This window comes from Malus sylvestris, chromosome 3, assembly GCF_916048215.2.
Source record: "Malus sylvestris chromosome 3, drMalSylv7.2, whole genome shotgun sequence".
NCBI lineage: Eukaryota > Viridiplantae > Streptophyta > Magnoliopsida > Rosales > Rosaceae > Malus > Malus sylvestris.
In genome coordinates, this window is record NC_062262.1 from 34884327 (window position 1) to 34909718 (window position 25392).

The following is a 25392-nucleotide window of genomic DNA, read 5'->3' on the forward strand; positions in this document are numbered from 1 at the left end:
CAAACAAAAAATGACACAAAAAACAAGTTTTGGGCGAACCTGCTAATGAGTTGGGTTATTATTCGGTCGCCTGTTAACAAGTGGGTTGTTATCGTGTCACCGTAAGAACTGATAAAATATCGTTGGCCATATCTAGGTATTAGGCATAATACTTTCTTACATGACCCGTTAATTCGGAACGATCCGTTAACAAATCGAGTCGTTATCATATATTTGTTAAGGACCTGTTAAAAGAACAAATTTAACACGATACAGTTCGTCCAAATAACGGATATGACAAAAACGACATGAGCACGACAAAAACAACCTGCAGCCTATATACCCGTCCCACAACTCCTTTTACCACAAAGGATGAAGTATTGACGCTACATGAGGGGCTGTTTCATAAACTCTCCCTAAAGTCAACATACAAGTCAGTTGTACCTAAATTTCTAATCGATGACTCTGTTGATCAAACACATACAAGTATTGTCGCTTGACAGGCTTCTAAATACCAACTCAAGCAATTTTTGGAAACACTTCAAGGTTCAAGCAGTAGATAGAAAAGGGAAAACGACGTGAGCGAAAACTATCATGCGAGTGATTGTATGTATCTGGAGTTTAGTTTAAAAACTTGTACCGATGATAGCGCGAGGCGGAGATTTCCTTGTTCCGAAAGAGAAAATAACCATGAAATGAATCACCATTTCTCTTACAGTCACACAATACCAATGTATGAGCTCCACAGTTATTGTAGATGCTGTTCAACTGGATACAACCAGATTCGAGCGAAAAAATGTGGGAGGACGGTGCACGAAACACGTAATTCCCTTCCCCTAAATGGGATTTGCAGGGAGTGTGATGTGAGTTATCTGCGACGTCGAAAGAATTCTCACTACGGCCAGAAGCCGGAGCGATTGCAGACTGCCAATCCCAAGGCTTAGATTGCGTTCAATCCGGCAAGCTCACGCAACTTCTCGCAGAGTATGAAGGTGATTGTAGTTTGTGGACCCAGTCTTGCAAACGTTGCAAGGCTCCTGAAAAGTTTTAACACCTTATCAATAATGTAGGCACACAGACAGATGGTGTAAAAGTTTCTGCTGTAGTTACTCAACGTACGCACCACTGATTCTACTAAGGGAGTTTTAACGAAAAGCCCGCAGTACTGTTTACTTTAACGAAAAATCACATTTTTACACTAAAAAATCAAACCTAGTACTATTCACTTTACCCTTCCTTATCGTTAAAACTCAAAATTTTCAAGTCCTTTTCATTAGTTTTCCTTTCTATTAAACCTAAAGACTATAATAGTGGAAAGTTTGAAGGTGTATCTGGAAAAGCATGAGTGTTCGGGGTTGAAGAGACACTCACCCTTTGTAAAGACCCCTGGGACCTTCCGTAAGCATAACCTGGAACAACAAACAAATCACTTCGGATAAGAAATACGGGCAAGGAATTAATTTCTGGGACCCGAGATTCAATGTAACAAATATAAAGTCTACAACGAATCAATGTAAAAGAAATAGAAGACCAAGCAAAAACACTAGAGAAGAAAGCACATATAATCTATACCTGGTACGCACAGTGGAACCCGTTTTTGTAGTTTCCAGCCTTTCTAGATTCCTGTTGTAACATGAGACGGGTTTTTATCATGTCCACGGGTGCAGTTATGAGCGTACACACCATGCCCGCAACTGTGCTTGAGCTACACAAGGTGCAAAATATAGTTAGTTTTGATAAATATGTTTGATATTACTAAGAATTTCAGACTTTTTACGACAGCTATATGGAACACCAAGTTAATCTACTTTGGTTGAAGAAATGGAGAGACCTTAGACAGATAAGAACATGGGCAACAGTGTCTTACATGAGATGAAGATGGAATCCTTCTTCCAGTGATGTCAACCTAATCAGTATCTGCATTCAAAAAAGTTGGGACCAAATTTGAAGACAGGCAGATTCAAAGAAAAATAAAGACCAACACTTTCGTATTGCCAATCAAATATTGATGATTTAGAAACAGTGGAAATTACTTCGTGGTTAGAACTTGACCCGCTTGGTTTCATCATATGTTGCTAGTTGTGATGCCGTCAACGTAGCAGCTCTGGCCATAGCAGGGCCAACCCCCTTCCAAAGAGCTTTCACTCCCTCTTCAGTAACAATTCTACGCAATTCGCCCGTTGGACTCAAGTTTGGATTCATCTGTAACCGCACCTAATGGAAGGAAGCAAATGAAATGATCTTGAAGTCAAGTCTCAAGAAATAGAAAGCAAAAAGTTCAAAAAGGCCCTGCACTGTGGCATTACCTTTAACACCTCAACTGGATTCGTCAACGCAGTTGCAATTGCCCCGCCAAATCCTGCAGACCCGATCTTAGCAAAAAGATTGGCGGATCCAAAAGCCCAATTGCAGGTATACTTTGAAGGTTCATACAAGCCTAAACGGAGACCCCCATAAAGAACAGACCTTGTCAATGCCGGTGTCAATCCCAGATACAAAAACCTCGGTCCTTCCTTTTTAAAAGTACGGAGAAATAACCGTCCCTGCACATCAAATCTTTATCACATTCAGCGCCGATTAATTGGATCAAGATATGCACCTAGGAAAAGTGGTGGGGAAAATACCATTCCAGTGAGAGGACCTTTCTGACCAACAAGTTGCATTTGCAACCTAACTTTGAGAACATCTGCATCCCACAAGTTGAGATAAATTAAAAATCTTTGCAGCCTCTTGATGCTGAGAAATTTTTGAGTGTGACAGTCACACATGGTACTAATTCACTCATGTTCATAGCATACAAACATATCAACCATGTCGTGCATTGTAACAAGGCAGGTTAGTGTGGCCGTCTCACTGAAAATTTCTTTGATTTCTAAATCTTATCAAGTACCAAATCTTAATACCATAATCTCTACGAAACTCGGAACAAAGCGAAATCGATGCAGAACCAACCAAAACATAATGTGAACAAGCCATGAATCAAACAATAGGAAACTAATGAAAATGGCTTGAAAAATTTAAGTTTTAAGGAAAATGACAAAAATATGTTGTAAGTAAATGGTACCGGATCAACTTTTTAGAGTAAAAATATGATTTTTCGTTAAAGTAAGCAGTACCGGAGTTTTCCTTACCAATACTAAATCATTCTTCTACAGCATTAAGGTGAAAAGGTCAAAATTTTACATTTTGGAAGCTGTAAAAAAGTGAAAAGAGTAAATATTTTGGTGTCAGAAATTACCGAGGGGATGAGTCACTGCCGTAGCCGCCGCAACGGAAAGTCCACTGGTGCCGAAATGATAGGCAACCTCGGACGGCGACACCGCCGACCAACTCTGCTTCTCATTCTTTACTTTCATCCTCCCTGAATATTTCAATCAAAACATTACAAAAATTACAAAAAACCAAGCAAAGATCTTTATTCGGGGACTCCGAGGATTCAGAAATGTTTGGGATCCGAGGAAATTGAAGCTTTTGGCTAAAAACCTTAAACTATTTTGGCTGTTCAGCTTCCATTTTCATGAAATCAAAACACGGATATGCATTCTGTGATTTTCTTTTCCTCAGTTTTCTCGGGAAACAAACAGAAAATTAAGGTGCGAGGAGGTAACGGAACCTGAAAGCCAGAGTTTTCGGGAGCGGATTTTGCCGTCCGTTCCGACTTTCGAGGTTTGACCTGCGGTTTGCTTATGTCGAAACGGGAAGGACTCTGTAGGATGTGGAAACGACGCGTCGGATTAACAAGATTCTCCCTCTTTAACCCGATAAACGACATCCCTCCTTAAGAATGAGGCGGATCCCTTCCACTAGGTCAACCAATTTCACTCATCTGAATCATTGAAATTTAATCAAACAGTTAAAGTTATTATAAATTTTAAAGGGGCCTCATGTTTGTAGTCGTTGAATCAAATTTCAATGGCCCGGATGAGTGGGCTTGGTGGAAGGAATCCGGAGATGATCCATTTCCAAGAATGAGGATCCTCTTTGTGACGATCTCGGAGATCCTCCAATCATGTTCGTTTATTGTACATTGTGCAGTCAGAAATTATTGTAATTTTTTTTATTTAAAATTGAATATAAACAATACATGCTGAAAACTAATCGTATAATATACGATGAACATATGTGATTAGAGAATCCAAAGATGATTCTCATTCCCACTTTGATTCAAAGTGTGTGAAAGTTTTACTTTTGTTTCTGAAATTGGAGGCGAGAGAAAGAGAGAAAGAACTAAAAATAGGAAGAGAGAGAGCATGAAACATGGTGGGCTTTGAGCCTAAATGCTCAAATTAGAAGACCACCAAATCTATTAAGTTAGGCCCAAAGCTCACCAGGTCCAGAACCTTCAATTCTTAGGGATGGTTTGGAAGCGAGTTGCTTAAAAAAAAATATTCATGAAAAAAAGTTGTGAGGATTTTAGGTGTTTGGTAAACTGAAAAAAAAAGGTTTATTTTGGAAGTTGGTGTGAAAATAAGCTAAAATCAAATGAATAAGCTGAAGCTGCTATTTGCAGCTTTGGAAAACCAACTTTTTTTCAAAGCACAAGAAGCTACAGTGCTCCTTTAATGAAAAGATCCACTATCAAATTGTTTTTTTTTTCCAAAAGCATTTTTACAAAAAAATTTACCAAACACTCTGCTGATTTATTTCACAGCCGCTTATTCTCACAACATAACCGCTTATTCTCACAGCAATTTTTTTTCAAAACACAGCGATACCAAACCGGCCCTTATTCTCCCAGCAGCATCGGCGGGTAGCTAGAAGCGTCTTCTGTCTTTCAGTCCCCTAGGGTTTTTGGATTACTTCAGTTTCAATATATCCCCAATTCCAAACCCTCATTCCAGCAATTCAGAGCAATGCCCAGGTATCGAATTTATCTCATTCATTCAATATTATGCGATTCGTTTCCCATTTTCATGAAATTTGTAATCTTTAATCGATTTCTTGTTCCAATTTTTCAGGTATTACTGTGATTACTGCGATACTTATTTGACCCACGATTCGGTAACCTCTCTCTACTCTAATGTTTTTAGTTCTCGGATCGTATTTTCGATTATGTTTTTGTTTTCTGTTAGAGATTTCGATTCAGAACTGTTATTTATACTCCAAAAATCTCGTGCACTCCAAATTTTATATTTTTAGAAAGAAAAATAAGCTTATGAGGAGTGCACAATGAGATTTTCGGAGTGCCATTAACCGTCCTTTTCGATTTTGGTTGATAAGTTTGTTGCTAAATTTCAAAAGTTTAATCACACTGAGAAGGAAAAAAATTGGGATTTTTATATTGGGTTAACTGTGCCACGGTAAGTTAGAGATCGGGATCATCTCGGTTACTGACAAGTTTTTCTTTTTCCTATTTTATCAGCCTTCAGTGAGAAAGCAACACAATGCTGGTTATAAACACAAGGTATTACTGGGTTATTTTGTGTTTCTGTGTTGCTAGAGTAAGTTCTTTTTGGCTTTCCCTTTTGCTGATTTTGTGCGTGAATTCAGGCGAACGTGCGCGAATACTATCAGCAATTTGAGCAGGAACAAACCCAAAGTTTGATTGACCAAAGGATCAAGGAGCACCTTGGCAATTCTGCAGCTTACGGTGGTCAGCCTTACGGGCAAATTGGTGCTGCTTACAATCAACATCTAATGGGTCAGCCCCGTCTTCCTGGCATGCCACAAATGCTCCCCGGGATTAGGCCACCTGTTTTGCCAAGACCTCCTATACTCAATGCTCCAGGTAATCAGGAATGTTTATTCTAAAATCTTTATTTTTCGTTGGCATTCCGTTGTATTGCTGTTTATGTCATTTATTTGTGCACGTTTCTTTGCATGTTGACGTATAGAGTTTTTTGCTGCTTGACCAAACCGATGTTTGCATTAATGTTCTGGAAATTTTCATTCTGGGTGTCTGGTATATCGAATTCTGTTCTTATCAACTTGCTGTGTTGCTAATAATGCTACCTATTTTTTATGAGACTACTGCTACTAGAAGGCAGGGAAAATGGAATGCGTATTTCTTGCTTGGTTAATTATTGCCCCTTAGTCTTCTGCATGCCGTTTACACATGGTCTTTATAGATTTGGAAAAAGCGTATGATAGGGTCCCAAGAGACATTCTTTGGAGGATTTTAGAGAAGAAAGGAGTACGAGTAGCATATATCCAAGCTATAAAGGATATGTATGAAGGAGCAAAGACTGCCGTAAGAACTCATGAAGGACAAACCGAAAGCTTTCCCATAACTGTAGGATTACATCAAGGCTCATCCTTAAGTCCTTACCTTTTTACGTTGGTAATGGATGAGTTAACAGGACATATTCAAGATGATATTCCTTGGTGTATGCTTTTCGCAGACGATATAGTGTTGATAGATGAAACTCAGGAAGGGGTAAATGCAAAGCTTAACCTTTGGAGAGAAGTGTTGGAATCTAAAGGTCTTCGCCTAAGCCGATCAAAGACAGAATATATGGAGTGCAAGTTCAGTGCAAATGGAGGCCAAAACGAGTTAGGGGTGAGGATCGGAGATCAAGAAATACCAAAGAGCGACCGTTTTCGTTACCTAGGATCTATCTTGCAAAAGAACGGAGAATTAGATGTAGATCTCAACCATAGAATACAAGCTGGATGGATGAAGTGGAAGAGTGCATCCGGCGTGTTGTGTGACCGCCGTATGCCACTGAAGCTCAAGGGAAAATTTTATAGGACGGCAATAAGGCCGGCGATGCTGTATGGCACAGAATGTTGGGCGGTGAAACATCAACACGTACACAAAATGGGTGTAGCGGAGATGAGGATGCTTCGTTGGATGTGTGGGCACACGAGAAAGGATAAGATTAGGAATGAGGATATCCGGGGTAAAGTAGGAGTAGCCGAAATTGAAGGAAAGATGAGAGAAAATCGGTTACGGTGGTTTGGACATGTGCAAAGAAGGCCTACTGACGCTCCGATTAGAAGATGCGACTATGGGACAGAGGTTCAGGGCCGAAGGGGTAGAGGAAGACCTAGGAAAACTTTGGAAGAGACTCTAAGAAAAGACTTAGAGTACTTGGATCTAACGAAGGACATGACACAGGATCGAGCACAATGGCGTTCTAAGATTCATATAGCCGATCCCACTCAGTGACTTGGATTTTCCAAGTCTCCAACTGAGAAGTTTTCCTCACTCGGGAAATTAAGGGAACACTACCCCAACCTACATGCTCCACTCAGAAAGCTTCAACATACAAGCTTCAACAAAAGAAAATTCAAAGAACTTAGCGAAGAAGGCTTTGGTGTATTTAACACAATACGTTGAAATGAAGGAAAACTTATTTATTGATATCCCCGATAAGCTACAAATATGTACATATACATGAGTCAAAATAAACACACAAGAGGGAGCCTTCACAAAGGTTGCTTAGGAGAAGTCTCAGCAGTCGGTAGAGGCCCAGAAAGAGAAGGCACCGGAGGGGGATCATTTGGAGTCTCAGTACTGGACAGAACCCTAGAAGGAGGAGGCATCAGAGGTTGATCATTTGGAGCTTCATTACGCGGTACAGCCCCAGAAGACGAAGGCAATAAATGCCTTTGGAACAAACCCACAAATCTCTGATGATCAAGTAAAACCTGACCATCAGTTTCCTTCATCTGGTCAAGCTTCCTCTTCATGTTTGTAGCATAGTCATGTGCGAGCCGGTGCAACTGTTTATTCTCATGCTTGAGCCCTCTAATCTCCTGTTTGAGACTCATCACTTCAGCCGCCAATGATTCAACTTGGCGGGTTCGAGCAAATAGGCGTTGGGCCATATTAGACACAGAACCTGCACACTGAACACTGAGAGCCAGCGAATCCTTAACAGCTAACTCATCAGACCGTTTGGAAAGTAGTCTGTTATCTTTGGGAGTGAGAAGGTTCCTGGCCACCACCGCAGCGGTCATATCATTCTTCATCACGGAATCCCCAACGGTAAGAGGACCAGTAGGGGAGACGAAGGATGGGCGCCATATGTTGTCTGGAGAAGGCGGGGCTGCCTCTTCAACAAGGTTCAAGTCAAAACGACGGTCGGAGGGGCCAGACATTTTCAAAGGTGTTGAAGAGAGAAGAGGTCGGACAAATCAAGATCTTAGAAGTGCAAGAATGAAGCTTCTACTGGTGGAGATTCAAGTGTGCTTTGGAACTTAATGCTAGCCCCTATAAAAATCTGCACTCGACGGAGCTTCAGAAATCGAAGAGGCGCCTGCTCAAAAATCGAAGAGGCGTTTGCTTTCTCAAAAGCTGAGCTGCTTAGAGATCACGAGGGTTGATCTCAGAAATCGAAGAGGCGTTTGCTTTCTCAAAAGTTGGGCTACTCAAAGACCACGAAGGCCGATCTCAGAAATCGAAGAGGCGCTCGCTTTCTCAAAAGCTGGGCTCCCCAGAGATCACGAGGGCCGATCTCAAAAATCGAAGAGGCACCTACTTTTCCAGCCTTGTCAGCACCTGTCACACGCACACTCAGCTTTGCGGAAATTATGGGCATTCTGTCGAAGACTTCTGGGGAAGTAGAAAACACATGAATCTTACTGTTCAATCACCCACTTCCCACACGCAACAATAGCTCATGGGTACCACAGATAACTTTGCCAAAGTTCTCTGCCAAAGTTGAGCACGTGAAGCTTGCAGCTCCCACTACATCGCTCTGACCAAGAAGGGTAAAAGAATAGCAAAGAAACAGCACTAACAAAGTTTAGACCCATAAATTTTGAAGGTCTAGCTACCATATTATTACCCACAAGGGTAAAGGAACAGTACCACTGCTGGATAATTGGAAAGTCCCTGTGTGTCAACCTCTGTGCTTCGTGGCAAGGTAGACTAGCAAACATGCCCAACCTTTACTCACATTCGAGAAAACACTCCCAATAAGATTGCTTGCTCCAAAATCGAAGAGGCACCGTCCTCCGAATCTCGAGAGCCAGACTCCCAACATGACTACTTTATTAAAAATCGAAGAGAGGGTAAAGGAACAGTACCATTGCTGGATAATTGGAAAGTCCCTGTGTGTCAACCTCTGTGCTTCGTGGCAAGGTAGACTAGCAAACATGCCCAACCTTTACTCACATTCGAGAAAACACTCCCAACAAGATTGCTTGCTCCAAAATCGAAGAGGCACCGCCTTCCGAATCTCGAGAGCCAGACTCCCAACATGATTACTTTCTCAAAAATCGAAGAGACACTGCTCCCCGAATCTTCGAGAGCCAGACCCCCAGCATGATTGCTTTCTCAAAAATCGATGAGGCATCGTTCTCCGAATCAATCGAAGAGGCGCTCGCTTTCTCAAAAGCTGGGCTGCTCAGAGACCACGAGGGCCGATCTCAGAAATCGAAGAGGCACCTACTTTTCTAGCCTTGTCAGCACCTGTCACACGCACACTCAGCTTTGCAGAAATTATGGGCATTCTGTCGAAGATTTCTGGTGAAGTAGAAAGCACATGAATCTTACTGTTCAATTACCCACTTCCCACACGCAACAATAGCTCATGGGTACCACAGATAACTTTGCCAAAGTTCTCTGCCAAAGTTGAGCACGTGAAGCTTGCAGCTCCCACTAAATCGCTCTGACCAAGAAAGGTAAAAGAATAGCAAAGAAACAGCACTAACAAAGTTTAGACCCATAAATTTTGAAGGTCTAGCTACCATATTATTACCCACAAGGGTAAAGGAACAGTACCACTGCTGGATAATTGGAAAGTCCCTGTGTGTCAACCTCTCTGCTTCGTGGCAAGGTAGACTAGTAAACATGCCCAACCTTTACTCACATTCGAGAAAACACTCCCAACAAGATTGCTTGCTCCAAAATCGAAGAGGCACCGTCCTCCGAATCTCGAGAGCCAGACTCCCAACATGACTACTTTCTCAAAATCGAAGAGAGGGTAAAGGAACAGTACCATTGCTGGATAATTGGAAAGTCCCTGTGTGTCAACCTTTGTGCTTCGTGGCAAGGTAGACTAGCAAACATGCCCAACCTTTACTCACATTCGAGACAACACTCCCAACAAGATTGCTTGCTCCAAAATCGAAGAGGCACCGCCATCCGAATCTCGAGAGCCAGACTCCCAACATGATTACTTCCTCAAAAATCGAAGAGACACTGCTCTCCGAATCTCGAGAGCCAGACCCCCAGCATGATTGCTTTCTCAAAAATCGAAGAGGCATCGTTCTCCGAATCTCGAGAGCCAGATACCACAGACCACTTTTTCAAAGTGCTCTGACAGAGTTAAAACATGTGAAACTGACAGCTTTCACTACCGTGCTATGACCAAGCAGGGTAAAGGAATAGCATTACTACTTGTTGTTAGGGAGACTCCTATATATGTCGACCTCCATCCCCAACGGACAGGCAAACCTGCAAAAATGCTCAACCCTTCATCATATCTGAGAGGGCACTCCCAACGAAGCCTTTCGAAATATTCAGCTTTCTTTCCCCCCGATAATACCTCTGCAAACAAGCTATACTAGAGCAAGAATATCTCATATCATCAGGGTTAAAAGCAAGAGTATCCCATATCATGCTTTTTCCCTGTCTTTTCCTTTGGCCTTGTTTTTACCTGCAAGACAAGGAGAAAGAGAGCAATCAGTCAGCACTTGGAATCAAGCTTCCAGCCAGGAACTGACTGCCTGGAACCCCTTACCTGATTACTTACCTGGCATTGCTCTCGAGTACTCATCTTCAACATCTTATGTTTCCAGGGAAGATTCCGCATCTGCTTGAGGAACAGATAGGGCAAGTGCGAAGGATACAAGAAAGCATGTGGAGACAAGCGTAACAGCACACGTGCCGATACATCCATTACTCTGTCAAAAGCAAAAGTATCCCATATCAGCAGGGTGGAACGTACTCTAGATTTGATGGACTTGTTTTGACCCTCAAATTCTTCAGTCGGCCTTATACTCTGGAGGAAACCAGAAAACCCTCCAGCTCAGTTCAAGAATAAGCCTGTGGAAAGTTACTTCTTCAAAAGCAAAAGTATCTCATATCATCTCTTCTCATTTTTCTTCTCTTTATCCTTCATGCTGTTGCAAGATGGGGAGAAGGTGAACAATCAGTCGGAGCTCTGATTGCTTACCTTGTCTGTCACCTCTTTCAGCAGACCCCCTAGCTCGGCGACTTGGGGGACTCCTACTACATGGTTTGTATCGCGCTTGACCAAGCCTGAAACTACAAGTAAGCTTCAAGTGAAATTGATACATTACCTTGTGTATCTCCACCAGTTAAAGATACCACCCCTGGATGGAGGAAAAGTACTTCCAGAGAAGATGCCACATCTACCTATGAGACTATTAAGGCAAGTCAAGACGACACCACACTCCGATACTTAGAAGTTTCGTGATTACGAGATCATTCTCCCACAATATTTCCTAATGTCATTTGTACTAAATCATTCACTTGTACTCACTAAAGGAGAGCTTGAACCTATGTACTTGTGTAAACCCTTCACAATTAATGAGAACTCTTCTATTCCGTGGACGTAGCCAATCTGGGTGAACCACGTACATCTTGTGTTTGCTTTCCTATCTCTATCCATTTATATACTTATCCACACTAATGACCGGAGCAATCTAGCGAAGATCACAAAAAGTGACCGTTTTCGCTACCTAGGATCTATCTTGCAAGAGAACGGAGAATTAGATGGAGATCTCAACCATAGAATACGAGCTGGATGGATGAAGTGTAAGAGCGCATCCGGCGTGTTGTGTGACCGTCGTAGGCCACTGAAGCTCAAGGGAAAATTTTATAGGACGGCAATAAGGCCAGCGATGTTGTATGGCACAGAATGTTGGGCGGTGAAGCATCAACACGTACACAAAATGGGTGTAGCGGAGATGAGGATGCTTCGTGGGATGTGTGGGCACACGAGAAAGGATAAGATTGGGAATGAGGATATCCGAGGTAAAGTAGGAGTAGCCGAAATTGTAGGAAAGATGAGAGAAAATCGGCTCCGGTGATTTGGACATGTGCAAAGAAGGCCGACTGACGCTCCGGTTCGAAGATGTGACTACGGGACAGAGGTTCAGGGCCGAAGGGGTAGAGGAAGACCTAGGAAAACTTTGGAAGAGACTCTAAGAAAAGACTTAGAGTACTTGGATCTAACGGAGGACATGACACAAAACCGAGCGCAATGGCGTTCTAGGATTCATATAGCCGACCCCACTTAGTGGGAAAAGGCTTTGTTGTTGTTGTTTGTAGTCTTCTGCATGCCGTGATCTTTTTATTTTTATTTTTTCTATGCTATCAATTAGCATCCCTTTTGTCCATGGCTATGGACATTAGCGCTGGTATGTCACCCTGGTATGCAGCTATATTCTAGATCCAATAGCTGCTATATTGTATTGATTATTATTTTTTTCTGGTCAGACACACAGCGATATACCATTGGCCGCAGAATGTTACTATCTAATACTAATGATGTATAATTTTTTTTTTCTTGGTGGTGGTAGGTTACAGCTCTGCTCCACACATGATCCCGATGATGGCTCCGCCTGGTGCTCCCGGCATGCCTGGTCAATTAAGTGCCCCCATGAGGCCTCCTCCCGCTTTGAATCCTCCACCAGCAGTTCCTGGCAGCACAGCACCAAATGCTTCAAATGGTCCCCCTCCTATGGCTGCACCTCCGATGTATCAACCCAATCCAACAGCACCAACAAGTGGAGGCTATGAAAGTTTCAATCCGAATACTCAGCCTCCTGATTCTAGTCAGTAATGTGGTTAAATCGGTACGTATTATTTCTATACTTTGGAAAAATGAAACATCTCTCGCCAATATGTTAGACATTTCAGTATTACGAGCATGTGAAGTTCATGATGTATGCACGATGTTTTAACAAAATGCGGTGCAGAGTTATTGGAGTATATGCATATTGTCAAGAATTTGGTGTTAGAAATTGTTATTTTTCCCTCGGTGGCTTGTGGTTCTTATGCTTGCACAAGTAATAAAAGAAGCCTATACACGGGATTAATCGATTGAAACTGTAGAGCACAAGAGAAATTGTTTGATTTCTTTTCAAGTTCACTCCCGAACCGAAAGAACAGAAAAGCCTCTCTTTTTCATCAACTGTTACATTTTGATGCTTGTGGTTCCTGGTTTTCTCATTGGACTTTCATGGTATTTCTCGTTACAGGCAATCAATAGTAACCCGGAAAATGACTCATGTTGCAGCACCTTCATCGGAGAAGTCTTCTGCCATAACTTGGTCTAATGGGGCTTTCATCATGTGATGCAAACCAGGTGCTTGTCCTTTGTTATGAAAAGGTCGTGCAATTTAACATTTTTGTAGACCCCTTGTATGATTGTATCCTCTTTAAACTTGCACATCTTATTTGAACCTACTTGTGTTTATAAGAGCGATTTGTTGAAAATTTACTCCCTGAACTTGTAATAATACTATTATTCGTATAGTTCCTTCCCACGTTTAATCGTTTATAAAAGAGAACGACGATAAAAGTATCAATTCCTGGCCTAAATTCTGTTCAAAACAAGGATTACCAAACAACTAGAGTTAATCACAAACTACCATTCAAATCGCCATGGAAATCCAAAAAAATCCGAACCCTACACCCTCAAGGGGTTCATAATCTGGGAAAGTTTCGAACGAAAATGGCGAACGATTACTATTAATGCTAATCCATTAGTTTTAGCTCGAAGTTTGCCCTTAGTTGTCTTGAAGTTAGCTGCTTGTTACAGAGTTTTCTTCGTCGCATGGAAGGGCACAAGGCCGGAGGACCAATTCCTCTTGACGGCAGTTGTGAAGAGCATGTCCGCGAAGCAAAGTATTATAGAGAAACCAGGACTCGATAGACTAATTTCCCACAAACTATGCATCGCCTAATCATAATCACAAACAACCATTTGAACTCGAGTAATGCTATTCATATCATATTTTTATACCACATTTCTATACCACCTTAGGTGGCATCTGATATGGACAGTCACATCATTTAAAAAATTTGCAAAACTCAAGGAAGGGAAGGAGAAAGACTCCTCGTATACCACAATCATCATTTAATTAACTAGTTTTTCTTAATTATTAGTTTATTAAATAATGAACGAAATTAAAAAATCTGATTAATTTAAATGATGTGGCTGTCCACATCAAATGTCACCTAAGGTGGTATGAAAATGTGGTTAAAAAACATGGTATGAATAACATTACTCTTCGAACTCGAGTGAGTAAGATAAACACACCGTTCTGACCAACTTGCCCTAAACTATGTGCAAGTGGCAGATTTAAGCAAAGGGTTTGGTTATAAAAGAAATAAAATTGAGAACCAGTACCATGTGGGCATTTGGTCTAGTGGTATGATTCTCGCTTAGGGTGCGAGAGGTCCCGAGTTCAATTCTCGGAATGCCCCTTCGTCCCTTTTTTTTTTCCTTTTTATTTAGCTGAATCAAAAGGACACAAATACCCCCGCCAGCCTATATACTGTAACTGGGATCCTTTTTATGACTCTCAATCTCACTTGATCCACATTTTTCATATGATTTCACAATCCAAGCGTTGCAGACACAGCGGAAACTCAGAAACTCGAATATACCAAGACGCTCTTTTATATCTAACACAAGTTCAGAAGAAAGATTGGACCATGCATGGCCGTTTTTTGCCACAATACTTGCTTACAAGTTCACGGAATAAACACAACGTAACCTACATCTCCCTCGTGAAGAAACTTCACCATTGTTTTACAGATTCCAATCAATCACCTACACCATAAATAATTACCTGTTATTTCTTCTTAGCTCTGATATATACTTTACCACTTGAGCTAACCCGAAGCGTTATTAACACGAAAATTGATAAATACTGTATAACGTTTTATTCCATATTCTTGTATAATAATGATAAGGTGGCATATTATTTTATTTATCACTCAATATTGATCGTTTTCCAGTAAAAAAAATCGTCAAACAATATCGGCAAATCACGTACAAAATTTCCACATCGTTTACACAGAATTTGTTACAAATAACTAAGCAAGATAATTCTATGGCAATCTTCAACAAAACCTCACCCAAATCCGTCTGTTTTTCGAGTAAAGATTTTTGGGTGTTTGATATGCATGATTTGGACATATTTACTTACTACGAGAAATAATATAGATATAAAGGAGGTTGAATATTGAGCATGACCAACAAACGAATCTAAACTACGATATTATTCTATCAATTTAAACAAGAGCCAAGACGGCTATAAGTTTAGGACTATCTTGTGACTGCTTATCTTCATAGCGTTACAAAACATTATATTTATAGAGAACAAACCTAACCCTAATATTAACAAGCCGGGCTCAAAACTAAACTACCCAGACAATAAAATACCAAAAAATACTAATATTTTCCAATAAAGGATTGGGTGTGTATGGGATAATCAAGTTAATCAACGCCCTTGGATATTTCATTCTTAGAATTTTTAAGGCGTGAGAAGGTATGGAATATTCAAAACTAATGTGGACCGCTTATTTTTCATCCGTTACCTTAGAAAACGCATAAATGGTAATAATGTTCTTTTAAAATCTTTGATTTATAGTAAACACAAGAATGAGAATAATACTTTCCTTATAAATACGTTATTTTTTTTTCCTTCTAACAAACGATAGTATCTACATTAAAGAAGTAGGAAAGAGGGCTAAGCCTCACAATAAAGCTAGCAATAATATGGTTTAAATTTGTCTTTGACGAAAATCGAACCTAAAACCTTTTACTTACTAGTAAAGAGAAATATCACTAAACCGTAATACTAAATGACACAAAAAAGTTCTCTTGCTTATAAATGTGTTACTTAACTCCATTTCTTATAAGTAAACATGAGAGTGTACAAACAAAAAAGAAAAAACAATGAGAAAAATTTATAATGACAAAATCATATATATTACAAAGTTTTATCCCAAAAACAAAGAGACAAAATGCATGTGTCACGGTCAGATGAAACGCCGCTATTGGACCACGTGTGCACATGTGGACGAATCCATTAGAATTCTTTGCTTTTCTTTGAGTCTTCCTTACATTCATGACTCGTCCACTTTTCGTTCCAACCACAACCAAAAGCATATAAAATCAACAGCTGGCCATGACTTGAAGAAAGGTGGGAATTCAGTGAAAGGAAGAAGTTGAACCAGTTGATCTCAAAGTATCACATAAACCCCATCTTAATTCTTCAAGAAAAAGGAAAATATGCTCAGGGTTGCCTTCAGGTAAGCTTCTCCTCCCTTTTCTTTATAAATTCGAGCGATATTTTAATTAATCTAATCTTTAAAATAGAGCATACTGCTTTAGTCATCTTGACGGCGCTTGGATTCCCAAAATTACTACTGTTTATCCCTCATTTCTTTAATGTTGATTTTTCTTTTTTGGTTGCTGATGTTTTCTCTTTCCATTGAAAGAAATTTGGTGTGCTGGATTTATGTTGCTAACTGTTCGAAGTTTGAACAGAAAAAATGTCACCATTTCAAGAGCTCCATTGGCTTCTCCGACCTTCAAGATGGGATTTTCATCCCAGCCTGGAAGGTAGGCAAAAAATCGAGTAGGTATTCGGGAATACTCGGATGAATTATTCGAATTCCCGAATACCCTTTTTCCGATTTCGATTAAATTTCTCGTATGCATGCCCTTCTGTTGATTTGGTTCTATGTGTGACATAGCAGGCTTGAAGGCAAAGTGGCGCTGATTACCGGAGCAGCAAGCGGCATAGGGAAGGCAACCGCGTTGAAGTTCGTCAGCAACGGCGCCAAAGTTGTCATTGCCGATATCCAACAGCAGCTCGGGCAGCTCGCAGCGAAAGAGCTCGGTCCAAACGCGGCATTCATTGCCTGCGATGTCACGAAAGAGTCCGACATTTCCAACGCCATTGATTTCACCGTCTCCGAACATAGCCAGCTTGACATTATGTACAGCAATGCCGGGGTGCCCTGCTACACTCCCCCGAGCGTCGTGGACCTCGATCTTACAGCATTCGACCGCGTCATGAGCATCAACGTGCGAGGAGTCATGGCAGGAATCAAGCACGCATCGCGCGTGATGATCCCGCGCAAAACTGGCTCCATTCTTTGCACAGCCAGCGTGACGGGACTGATGGGAGGACTGGCGCAGCACACATACTCCGTGTCCAAGTCTGCCGTCATTGGCATTGTCAAGTCCGTGGCTGCAGAGCTATGCAAGCATGGAATCCGAGTCAATTGCATATCGCCATTTGCGATTCCAACCCCGTTTGTGATCGAGGAAATGACTCAAATTTTCCCGGGGGTTGATAGACAACGGCTGATAGAACTAACGCACAAAGCAGGCGTCTTGGCTGGCGCAAAATGTGAACCCAACGACGTCGCTAACGCTGCACTTTACCTAGCTTCCGACGAGGCTAAATACGTCAGTGGCCATAATTTAGTTGTGGATGGAGGTTTTACATCTTTCAAGATATTGCAATTTCCTGCACCAGATCAGGTGCATTAAGCATTCATCCATTGTCACTACTTATTTGCAAGGAGATACACATATATTCATTATATCGAAGATTCTCTCTGCAGGATGTCCGTTCTTTACAGAAAACTTACTGCTTAAAAGGACAGACGTTTCGAGAAAACATTACTACCATTACATAGGAAATGCAGGACAAGACAAATTTTGAAAACCTTGAACTGGACTGAGTGACAATTAGGCCTGCTCTATCCGTTGGGAAATCAAATTCACGGCGGCGTTGGCTGATGAGAACGCGCCGTGGAAGCTTTCCTGGTACGAAATGGATTCCAATTCTATGGCCATCTTCAACAAAATCTCACCCAAATCCGTCTGTTTTTGGAGTAGAGATTTGTAGAACGATTGAGCAGCAATCTTGCTGATTTCGACATTGGTGGGTTCCGGGCAGTACTCATCGTCCAACCACTTGTGCAAAGTAACCCTCAGCCACTCTGATTCCTGAATTTTCATTCATGTAAATAAAATGGTTAGCACACATAAGTCCCACCAAACTCACTTTCATAAGAAATTACTTAAAAGTTCGTTTTGAATCAAAACCATGTATCCAACCAATAATGCACCTGATTATGGGCTCGTTTGGAAAATTGAAAGTTGCTTTTAAAATGACTGAAAGCGTTTTTGGTTCAACACTTCCCAAAATCACTTTAAGTGTTTTTTTCAGGATTCATTTGCATTTTTATTAAGAATTGTTAAAAAAAAAAAACACTTTTATCAAAAACGTTTTTAATAATTTTCAAAGCACTTTCAAACAAACCCTACCATTATAAGGCGGTTATTGCGCAGTTGCGCCAATAGGCGTAGAGTTGTTCGCCAACATTATAACTTGTCAGAAAAGTAAACAAACTAATGCGCGCTTCGAGAGCATACTTACAATCGTTATTGCACCTGACTGTTATTATTCTCGACTATTGCACTTACACTACTAGGTGAAGAATTTCTCGCTAACAGTATCATTTGTCATGAGACTAAACTAACTGAGCGATAAATTAAGGTACCACCAAGCACCTAAAAAATAGAAAGTAATACCTCCAAGGCCTTTGAGGGGGTCAACCAATGTTGTGGGACCACAAGGTCTTGAACTTGGGCGTCTGGGTCTTCATTGCTCTGTGGGTTTGAAGAAAACTGAGATCTTACAGCAGTTTGGGGCTTCCGGATATCATTCCGCCGGTGAATCGGGTGTCGTGGAACCCGGAAATTGAGCGCAGGCGTAGCGACATTGGCTAGAGCGGAGATTTTCGAGCAAGAGGTAGAGGTGGGAGGGAGTTTTCGAAGGGATGTGATTGGTCGGGCTGGAGACACAGATTTCATGGTTTTAGATTTTGGGTTGTGGGGGGGGAGGGGGGGTTGGGTTTGGGTTATTTTCTTTCCTCCTTTTGTGTTGGATTTTGTGGTGAGAAAATGGTTGGCGGCTCGTTTTGATCCTTTTTGGATTATGGTAGGGCCGGTGGGCCCAACCCGGCCCCAATATGTTAAATAAGAGTCTGGTTATTGGGGTATTGGCCCCAACATATAGTATGAATACGTACTCAATACAAATATTTGAAATATGATAACTTGAAATCAATATCATTTCTCAGTTCTCACTGAGTGACACATTTGGGGTATTGGGCCGATTTCTACCGCAAACTTGTAAAGAATCGTCAATTTCTCTCTTAACTTTAATTTTACCTGATTATCATCTTAATATTTTATAATTAGCTAATTTTTTCCCTGAATTTTTATTATTGGGCAATTTCCTTCATGAGCTTTAGCTTCCACCTAAACCCTAAAATTCAGGCAAAAAGTGTACGGAGTGAACCAACGAAAGAGAAGAAAGAAAAAAACAATATGTTGTCCACATTAGAGATAAAATTACCTTTTTGCAATTATAAAATTAAACTTCAAGGGCAAAATTGGTTAATTATAAAAATTTAGAGGGGATAAATGTTGGCCAATTATAAAAGTTCAGGAGAGTAATTGGTTAAAATTAAAGTTCATCATCGAAGTCAACAAATACCTCTAAAAAAATTTAGGTAAATTAAATTAAAAACTGAAGGTGCTGATGCAGTAAAAAATAACAATCATCTAATGGTAAAATATGGTACTTTTCATATAGTTCCACAGTTGTTCTGAGCATTTACCTGGAACTTTTACATCACAACAATCTTAGGCATTCTTCAAACAGCAAAAAACTACAGTTTTAAGCTTTTGGTTTAACTTAAACAATATGCATACTGATACTGCATACCTACACTTGGACAGTAAATTGTCACGGCTGCATTGGCATACATACCGCAATGCGCGCATTGATGTTTCAAGTAGACACGTTTGTCGATACCATGTCTCTCTCTCGCGCGTGCACGCTCTGATATGAACAGATAAACACTTGTGACCTCTTGGCGAAGACTTAGATGGATACTGCATTTGGGGAGCCTGGATTCGGCATTTCATTTTTCGGACAGATGAACAATCGCTGTGCCATGGACTGGAATTCGCTGCATATGTAGCGTGATTATGAAATTAGTAACAGATCAGACGGTAAAGCACAACAGATATGGCAAACTTTAAGTCACAGCATGAGTTCTAGTTCTCAACTGCCACAGGTAATCTCCTATCAGCATCCTGTCTCCTTCGTCATCCATGTAGGTTACCTGGCATCCACTGCTTCCATCGATCAGGCTTCCTTTGAAATCGAACATCTGGTCAAGCTCACAAATGAGTTCGTTGTACCCATCAAAGCGCATGAGGTCAATCGATCTTCCAACAGGAGCTCCATATTTGAGCACCTGAAAGAACGTCGAAATCTTGGCAAGATTAGCTAGCCTTCAGCAATCAACTCCACCCTATGTGGATGCTTGCTTGTTAAGTAAACATACAAATACATCTTTAGTGCAATCACCAAAGTATAATTTGACTGAATAATTTAGAATGTGAAACAATAAATACAATTCAATTAGCTCAATTTTTTCTTCAACTTGTTTGGAAAGACAACTGAGAAGAAGTTCTACACATCATTTACCTTTATGCAACTCCTGTTATTGACGGAGCTACATTTCTTGCATTGTTTCTCAGAACGAACGCCAGAGATACTCTTCGATGTCTCTGACAGCTGGACTGTTTCAGAAACACTTGAATGAGATATTGGAGGAATAGAACAAGGACTACAAAGTTCAATAGAATTGGCAACTTGTGGTGAAGGGAGCTCGGGGTGACTGGTAACTATATTGACTCCAAAAAGCATTGTACTCTTTTGTTCGACAAGTGGCGATTGAGTCTCACTCCTCAGTTCGAAGGCTCTCAAATTCTGGGACTCCGAGGAGCTGATATTTGGAACTGACATGCTTCTTTTATACGTGCCACTGTCAAAGACTCCAAAACCAAACATTGGTGGCCATTGTTTAGTAAGGCTTGGAGCTTTTGGATAGCCAGGATGTTGGTAAAATGGGTCGTTCATTGGAACGTTGAGATTGTTTTCCAATCCCAAATCTGTGTAGTCCCAGTCAGGATTTGGGGGTGGGATGAACTGTGGCGGTAATAGCTGTTTCGGTGTAACTGGTTCATGAGCAGGTGGATCACTAGTTTCTTGACCTTGAAAGACCTTTTTTTTCCTTGGAGGTGTGGACTCAACTGAAATCACCAATGAACCTAATAAGAGAAAAAGAGAGATAAGTTGATGAATCCTGAGCTAAATTCCATTAACACTGAATTGAAGAATGAAGCATTTCTGAAATCTAGACAAACTTTCCACAAAGAGATATATGAGAGTTACTGACCTTTCCTGCCCAAGCTAGAAACCCCAGGGGATGGTGGATCAGGTAAACGTGCCCTCTTCTTAGGTTGGAGAGGTATGATATTCCAAGGAGAAAGCCTTTCGGAATGCAAGCATGTATCTAATGTAGTATCCAATCGCACCTGGAAGGACACATTAAACAATGGAATAACCAGAAAAAGATGCTAAGAGAGAGTTATTTAAGTTTCAGATTGAAATGGTCAGAAAATGGAACTTGGGTACCTTCAGACACCTCCATTCTGAAATGGGCCACCTCAAGCAATCGTTATCTTCGATATCTATTATAGTACCTTCCAACCTGTTTCATACAATAACATGTTCGGTCAAAAGATAACGGCTGTTTAATGGGGGAAATGTAGATATATTATCAACAATGTCTACTGTAACTTTTATCAGTCCATTCTTGCATTTGCGAGTCATGTCTTGATTACCTCTTCTTCTCTGCACATTCTTCACCTTCGGAACACATTCTGAATCTCATTCCAATGGAATAGTCATTTTCGGCTGATTTCATGTATTGATCAAAAGGAATTATGAATGCAGCAGGACTCGTCCTGCGGATATATGAAAAGATTCATGCTTAAAGCCTAAGGGAATGTGTATACTAGCATACCAAATGATACTTCTACACATTCAAAATTATTAGCTCATAGGATCAAATAGCTTACCATGGGTGGTAGTACACAGTAAACATGGTACCAGTAGAAATGGCATGGAAAGCGCTGGCAAGTATGCCATGTTGCATGCTGTGGCCAGAAATGAGAGAAGTTGATGCAGTGTCTTGTGTTTTGGTCGCACGGCGTATGCCAACACAGAGTTCTCCATTTTCTCCTCTGTGAAGCAAGAATTACTTTCATTAGGTAACTGGAACTGAAGACCAATAACTAAAAGGAAATTCCTATAGATTAATTAATTAACCTTTTAACAGAGAGAGAGAGAGAGAGAGAGAGCATACCTTGCAAAGATACATGCATCCCCAGCAACAAGTCTTTTTGTAGTCACAAACGTACTCCAGCCACTAGTAAGCAAGTGCCTCTTTGGCTGACCTACATTATGGGGCATGCATAGTTTAAGATTAGTCTTATATGATGAATCCAGTGGAGAAGGTTAAGCGGAAAACATGCACGAGTAGTAAACCACATTCCGAAAACCTAAGAAGTTAATCAGGTAAAAAAACATAGTAACTGTAAAGGCGATTACATGGGCAGAAACTTGTTTGTAGGTTGGACTATTGTGTATTACATAGAATCAGCCAACCATGGAAACTGCATTTTTCTCCCTTGGCGTGATGAGAGGAATATCTAAATTTTTTAAAGCAACATCAGTTCAATAACAACCAAACTTGTGCATTTGATTTCCGGTTTTATAAGAAGTACTAATAATTACACAAGTTAGTTTCACAGATGGATGTTTAAGAGCGTCTGGATTTAAAGATACCTCGAAATATATGGCGAAAGCACCATTCATATCCCTGCAAGTCCTTTGCTACCAGATCTTGAACCGGTGGTTGCTGAGACATGTCCTGCAAAAACATTTGTAACATGTGGATCAACTGGTAGCAAAGATTGAATTTGTTACTTTATTTCTAATCAGATGTTTTACGTGTATCATATAATTTCAAATGGGTGTTATTTAGATGGAAAGACAAGGATACCAACCAGAGGTGGAAGGCACTCATCAGCTTGTCGTTTGGGAACAGAGAATCCACCGTGGGTGCTTGTGTCCGATGGGGTGAGTATCTTGCTAAAGGAGCGTGTACTGGTTCGCCGAGGCAAGGGTGGAGTATTTTCTTCCTCTGCCCTTACCTGGTCTTCCTGCAATGTGCCAGAACAGTACACATATGTTATACATTCAAAATGTCTAAGGAAGAAGTTCTAAAGCGGATGTAAACGTCCAATGAGGCCCTAAATAAAGTCATCTGAGCACTCATTAGCTAACCTCGGTCACAGGAAGCAAGGTGATTTGAGCATACACTTCGTCTGTGTGAGCTTCAGCCTGCAAATGAATCGTGTTATCGTTTGACAACAACCAACTTCAGATCAATCATGAGCCGTTGAATTTTCAATTGCACACCTTGTTGAACACATGAAGAGAGAAATAGTTTACCTTTAGCTGAACACATACAACATTGCAGAGGATCTTGGAAGGCAAATTGTATCTTGGCATTTCCATTTTACAGTCTTGGTTTGCATATGCCTCCACCTATTCTAGATCAACAAGCAAACATGTCATCTATTCGGAGCTCCTCATTCGAAAATTCGAAAGGATTGATTGAAATTTCACCATTGACTGGGAAAAAACAGAGTAAGGGACAATCGAGCTGCCACAAAAGAAAGGTGGTAAGGGTCACGGGAGAAGAAAATAACCTGTTCCATGTGACCTTGAAGGAAGTAGAAAACCTTCTCGCCAGGGCGGGGAACGTAAACATTCGCCCCGGCACACGCATGCCATAGCTGATGGTACAAATCATCTTTCTCACCTAACATCAAAATTCAAATCACATTCTGGTTCAACAGAAAAATCATAACAACAAATACAAAAAAAGTTAATATATATATAATAAAAAGAAAATGGCTTAATTCAATTAATAGTCCGGTGGTGATAGAGTAGTTGGAAGATAGTCTTGTAATAAAAAAGTTAAGATTTAAACCCATGTGGAGCTTCACATGTTAACAATTAACGTATAGTTCCGTTTTAGCCTCACATGTGAGGTAAGCCTGCAAAAAATTAGCTGATAGTTGACTGAACTTTAATTTTGAACCTAAATCCTTCACTACAGGGTTTAAATCCCATTTTTTTACCACGAAATTATCTTCCGACTACCTTATCATCAGGGGATTAATAATCCAATTAGGCCAAAGAAAATTAAGGAAAATCAAACCATGAGAACCCTTTTGAAGATTTGCCCTTTTGATTCAAATTTCAATAATTAAGAATTAGAATCACAAATAAAAAAAATAAAAAAAAACATATTCATACTAAAAACTAAAAACAATCATTAAAATCTAATCACGGTCAACGTGCATCACATTTACAAAAGGAAATAAAATTAAAATTAGTAATTAACTTTAAAAATCTAAGAAAAATTAAAATTAAAATTAGTAATTAACTTTAAAAATCTAAGACTAAAACAGTAAAAACTACGCAAGAGGTCACCGGTTCAGCTCCACACCTTGGTTGTTGTTAGCTGCCGGCACGGCGGCGTCCGTACATCCGCTGCTTTCTACAGCATTCACGGAGGCGGTGGACGGCAACCCTTCCACTCCAGCAGCAGTCCTCCGCGCCATCTCTATTTATCAAATATTTCTCTCCGGCCGTCTAGAAAAAGCACAAGTTGCGAAGAAAAAACGCAGAAAATTGGGAAATTGGTGAGAAATTAATTAGTAGAAGGAGCTCGAGAGAAAGAAGACAAATAGGCGTTGAGAATCGGGTGTACCCGCGTCCACCGTAATGTCCTGCTTCCTTTAACCTCCTCTCTCTCTCTCTCTCTGATCACACTTTCTCTTCCTCCACTGCTATCTCACACTTCACACCACCACGCAGCCCGGCCGTTTCACGCCGCTTCTCTCTCTCCTCTCCTTCTCTCTCTGGAAAAACGCTGACGGCGTGAGAGAGGCGTTGATTTTTCGGTTCCTTGTAACGCTTAATGGCTGCAGCAGCAAGAGAGGAGAGAGAAGCTTTCGGCTTTCGGCTTTCTCTCTCTATACACTTTCTCTCTCTACTGCCTGTGACTGTGCGATTCGGTACAACTGCACCTGCACTTTTTGCCCCTCCCTCCCTCCCTCCCTCCCTCCCTCCCTCTCTCTCTCTCTCTCTCTCTCAAGTGCCTGTGCGATTCGTACACCTGCACCTGCCAGGCCTTGTGTGCCCCTCCCTCTCTCTCTCTCTCTCCTCACCCTCTCTCTCTCCTCAGAGTTCTGCAGTCGTATTAGCCACGAGTCGTTCTCTGTCCGTGCTGTGCTGGCTGGCGATGTTTGCTAATCTGCGCCGGTGAGTCCGATGCGCTTCTTTTGCATGCCCCCCTCATCTCTCATGCATCTCTCTCCGTCGCCCTTTACACGTTTGCGTGTCGCAATCCTGACCGTCGCTTCGCGGAAGTTACAGATCTTCGTACGCGTGGGTCCCCCTTGTCTCGTAAAAGCCAGGAAGTAGCCCTGCCGTCTAGAGAATCACCGTGTA

At 41.0% G+C, this 25392-nt stretch overlaps 5 protein-coding genes and 1 non-coding gene across 10 annotated transcripts; 3 read left to right on the top strand and 3 right to left on the bottom strand.

Moving 5' to 3' along the window:
- Positions 1-664: 664 nt before the first annotated feature.
- LOC126615611 (uncharacterized) lies at positions 665-3726 on the bottom strand. Of its 3 annotated transcripts, none has more exons than XM_050283460.1 (9): positions 3593-3726; positions 3218-3340; positions 2604-2665; positions 2286-2522; positions 2032-2193; positions 1847-1896; positions 1552-1684; positions 1351-1388; positions 665-1016 (listed from the first exon to the last, which is right to left on the bottom strand). In XM_050283460.1, exons 2-9 carry the CDS (start codon positions 3333-3335, stop codon positions 920-922), a joined length of 897 nt encoding a protein of 298 aa, XP_050139417.1. In that variant the 5' UTR covers positions 3336-3340; positions 3593-3726; the 3' UTR covers positions 665-919. The 3 variants fall into 3 exon arrangements, with proteins under 3 accessions (XP_050139417.1, XP_050139418.1, XP_050139416.1); XM_050283461.1 differs by having other exon boundaries at positions 3463-3672; XM_050283459.1 differs by having other exon boundaries at positions 3218-3672.
- Positions 3727-4679: 953 nt separating this feature from the next.
- LOC126615613 (U1 small nuclear ribonucleoprotein C-like) lies at positions 4680-13378 on the top strand. Its single transcript, XM_050283464.1, has 6 exons — positions 4680-4840; positions 4938-4980; positions 5342-5383; positions 5470-5707; positions 12421-12696; positions 13102-13378. The coding sequence occupies exons 1-5, from the start codon at positions 4833-4835 to the stop codon at positions 12681-12683; spliced, it is 594 nt and encodes a 197-aa protein (XP_050139421.1). The 5' UTR covers positions 4680-4832; the 3' UTR covers positions 12684-12696; positions 13102-13378.
- An 882-nt stretch (positions 13379-14260) lies between these two features.
- TRNAP-AGG (transfer RNA proline (anticodon AGG)) lies at positions 14261-14332 on the top strand. Its single transcript has one exon. It is a non-coding gene; the product is annotated as a tRNA-Pro (tRNA).
- Positions 14333-16002: 1670 nt separating this feature from the next.
- LOC126617264 (secoisolariciresinol dehydrogenase-like) lies at positions 16003-17496 on the top strand. 2 transcript variants are annotated; one of them, XM_050285290.1, is made up of 3 exons: positions 16003-16168; positions 16407-16481; positions 16616-17496. In XM_050285290.1, the coding sequence occupies exons 1-3, from the start codon at positions 16149-16151 to the stop codon at positions 17418-17420; spliced, it is 900 nt and encodes a 299-aa protein (XP_050141247.1). In that variant the 5' UTR covers positions 16003-16148; the 3' UTR covers positions 17421-17496. The 2 variants fall into 2 exon arrangements, with proteins under 2 accessions (XP_050141247.1, XP_050141248.1); XM_050285291.1 differs by having other exon boundaries at positions 16619-17496.
- Positions 17442-18828, bottom strand: LOC126617265 (uncharacterized). The gene is made up of 2 exons (XM_050285292.1): positions 18471-18828; positions 17442-17882 (listed from the first exon to the last, which is right to left on the bottom strand). The coding sequence occupies exons 1-2, from the start codon at positions 18750-18752 to the stop codon at positions 17622-17624; spliced, it is 543 nt and encodes a 180-aa protein (XP_050141249.1). The 5' UTR covers positions 18753-18828; the 3' UTR covers positions 17442-17621.
- A 681-nt stretch (positions 18829-19509) lies between these two features.
- Positions 19510-25222, bottom strand: LOC126614250 (auxin response factor 2A-like). 2 transcript variants are annotated; one of them, XM_050281829.1, is made up of 15 exons: positions 24650-25222; positions 24386-24531; positions 23580-23692; positions 23320-23415; positions 23152-23208; positions 22872-23027; positions 22651-22735; positions 22169-22259; positions 21882-22046; positions 21645-21767; positions 21436-21511; positions 21197-21335; positions 20443-21068; positions 20019-20209; positions 19510-19918 (listed from the first exon to the last, which is right to left on the bottom strand). In XM_050281829.1, exons 2-15 carry the CDS (start codon positions 24498-24500, stop codon positions 19831-19833), a joined length of 2121 nt encoding a protein of 706 aa, XP_050137786.1. In that variant the 5' UTR covers positions 24501-24531; positions 24650-25222; the 3' UTR covers positions 19510-19830. The 2 variants fall into 2 exon arrangements, with proteins under 2 accessions (XP_050137786.1, XP_050137787.1); XM_050281830.1 differs by lacking the exons at positions 24386-24531; positions 24650-25222 and having other exon boundaries at positions 23320-23420.
- Between the last annotated feature and the right edge of the window lie 170 nt (positions 25223-25392).

Bases quoted from the DNA above. Each gene is read 5' to 3' on its own strand.
- LOC126615611 (XM_050283460.1), bottom strand. From the start codon at position 3,335: ATGAAAGTAAAGAATGAGAAGCAGAGTTGGTCGGCGGTGTCGCCGTCC. The intron at 1,685-1,846 runs GTAAGACACTGT...CACCTTGTGTAG, and splicing joins GGATTCCATCTTCATCTCAT to CTCAAGCACAGTTGCGGGCA. The intron at 1,017-1,350 runs GTGAGTGTCTCT...AAAACTTTTCAG, and splicing joins CCCAGGGGTCTTTACAAAGG to GAGCCTTGCAACGTTTGCAA.
- LOC126615613 (XM_050283464.1), top strand. The intron at 4,981-5,341 runs GTAACCTCTCTC...CTATTTTATCAG, and splicing joins CTTATTTGACCCACGATTCG to CCTTCAGTGAGAAAGCAACA. The intron at 5,384-5,469 runs GTATTACTGGGT...GCGTGAATTCAG, and splicing joins ATGCTGGTTATAAACACAAG to GCGAACGTGCGCGAATACTA.
- LOC126617264 (XM_050285290.1), top strand. From the start codon at position 16,149: ATGCTCAGGGTTGCCTTCAG. The intron at 16,169-16,406 runs GTAAGCTTCTCC...AAGTTTGAACAG, and splicing joins ATGCTCAGGGTTGCCTTCAG to AAAAAATGTCACCATTTCAA. The intron at 16,482-16,615 runs GTAGGCAAAAAA...TGTGTGACATAG, and splicing joins TTTTCATCCCAGCCTGGAAG to CAGGCTTGAAGGCAAAGTGG.
- LOC126617265 (XM_050285292.1), bottom strand. From the start codon at position 18,752: ATGAAATCTGTGTCTCCAGCCCGACCAATCACATCCCTTCGAAAACTC. The intron at 17,883-18,470 runs GTATTACTTTCT...ATGAAAATTCAG, and splicing joins CCCCCTCAAAGGCCTTGGAG to GAATCAGAGTGGCTGAGGGT.
- LOC126614250 (XM_050281829.1), bottom strand. From the start codon at position 24,500: ATGGCGCGGAGGACTGCTGCTGGAGTGGAAGGGTTGCCGTCCACCGCC. The intron at 23,028-23,151 runs GTTAGCTAATGA...GGCACATTGCAG, and splicing joins CCTTGCTTCCTGTGACCGAG to GAAGACCAGGTAAGGGCAGA. The intron at 20,210-20,442 runs GTAAATGATGTG...ACGTTCTTTCAG, and splicing joins ATAACAGGAGTTGCATAAAG to GTGCTCAAATATGGAGCTCC.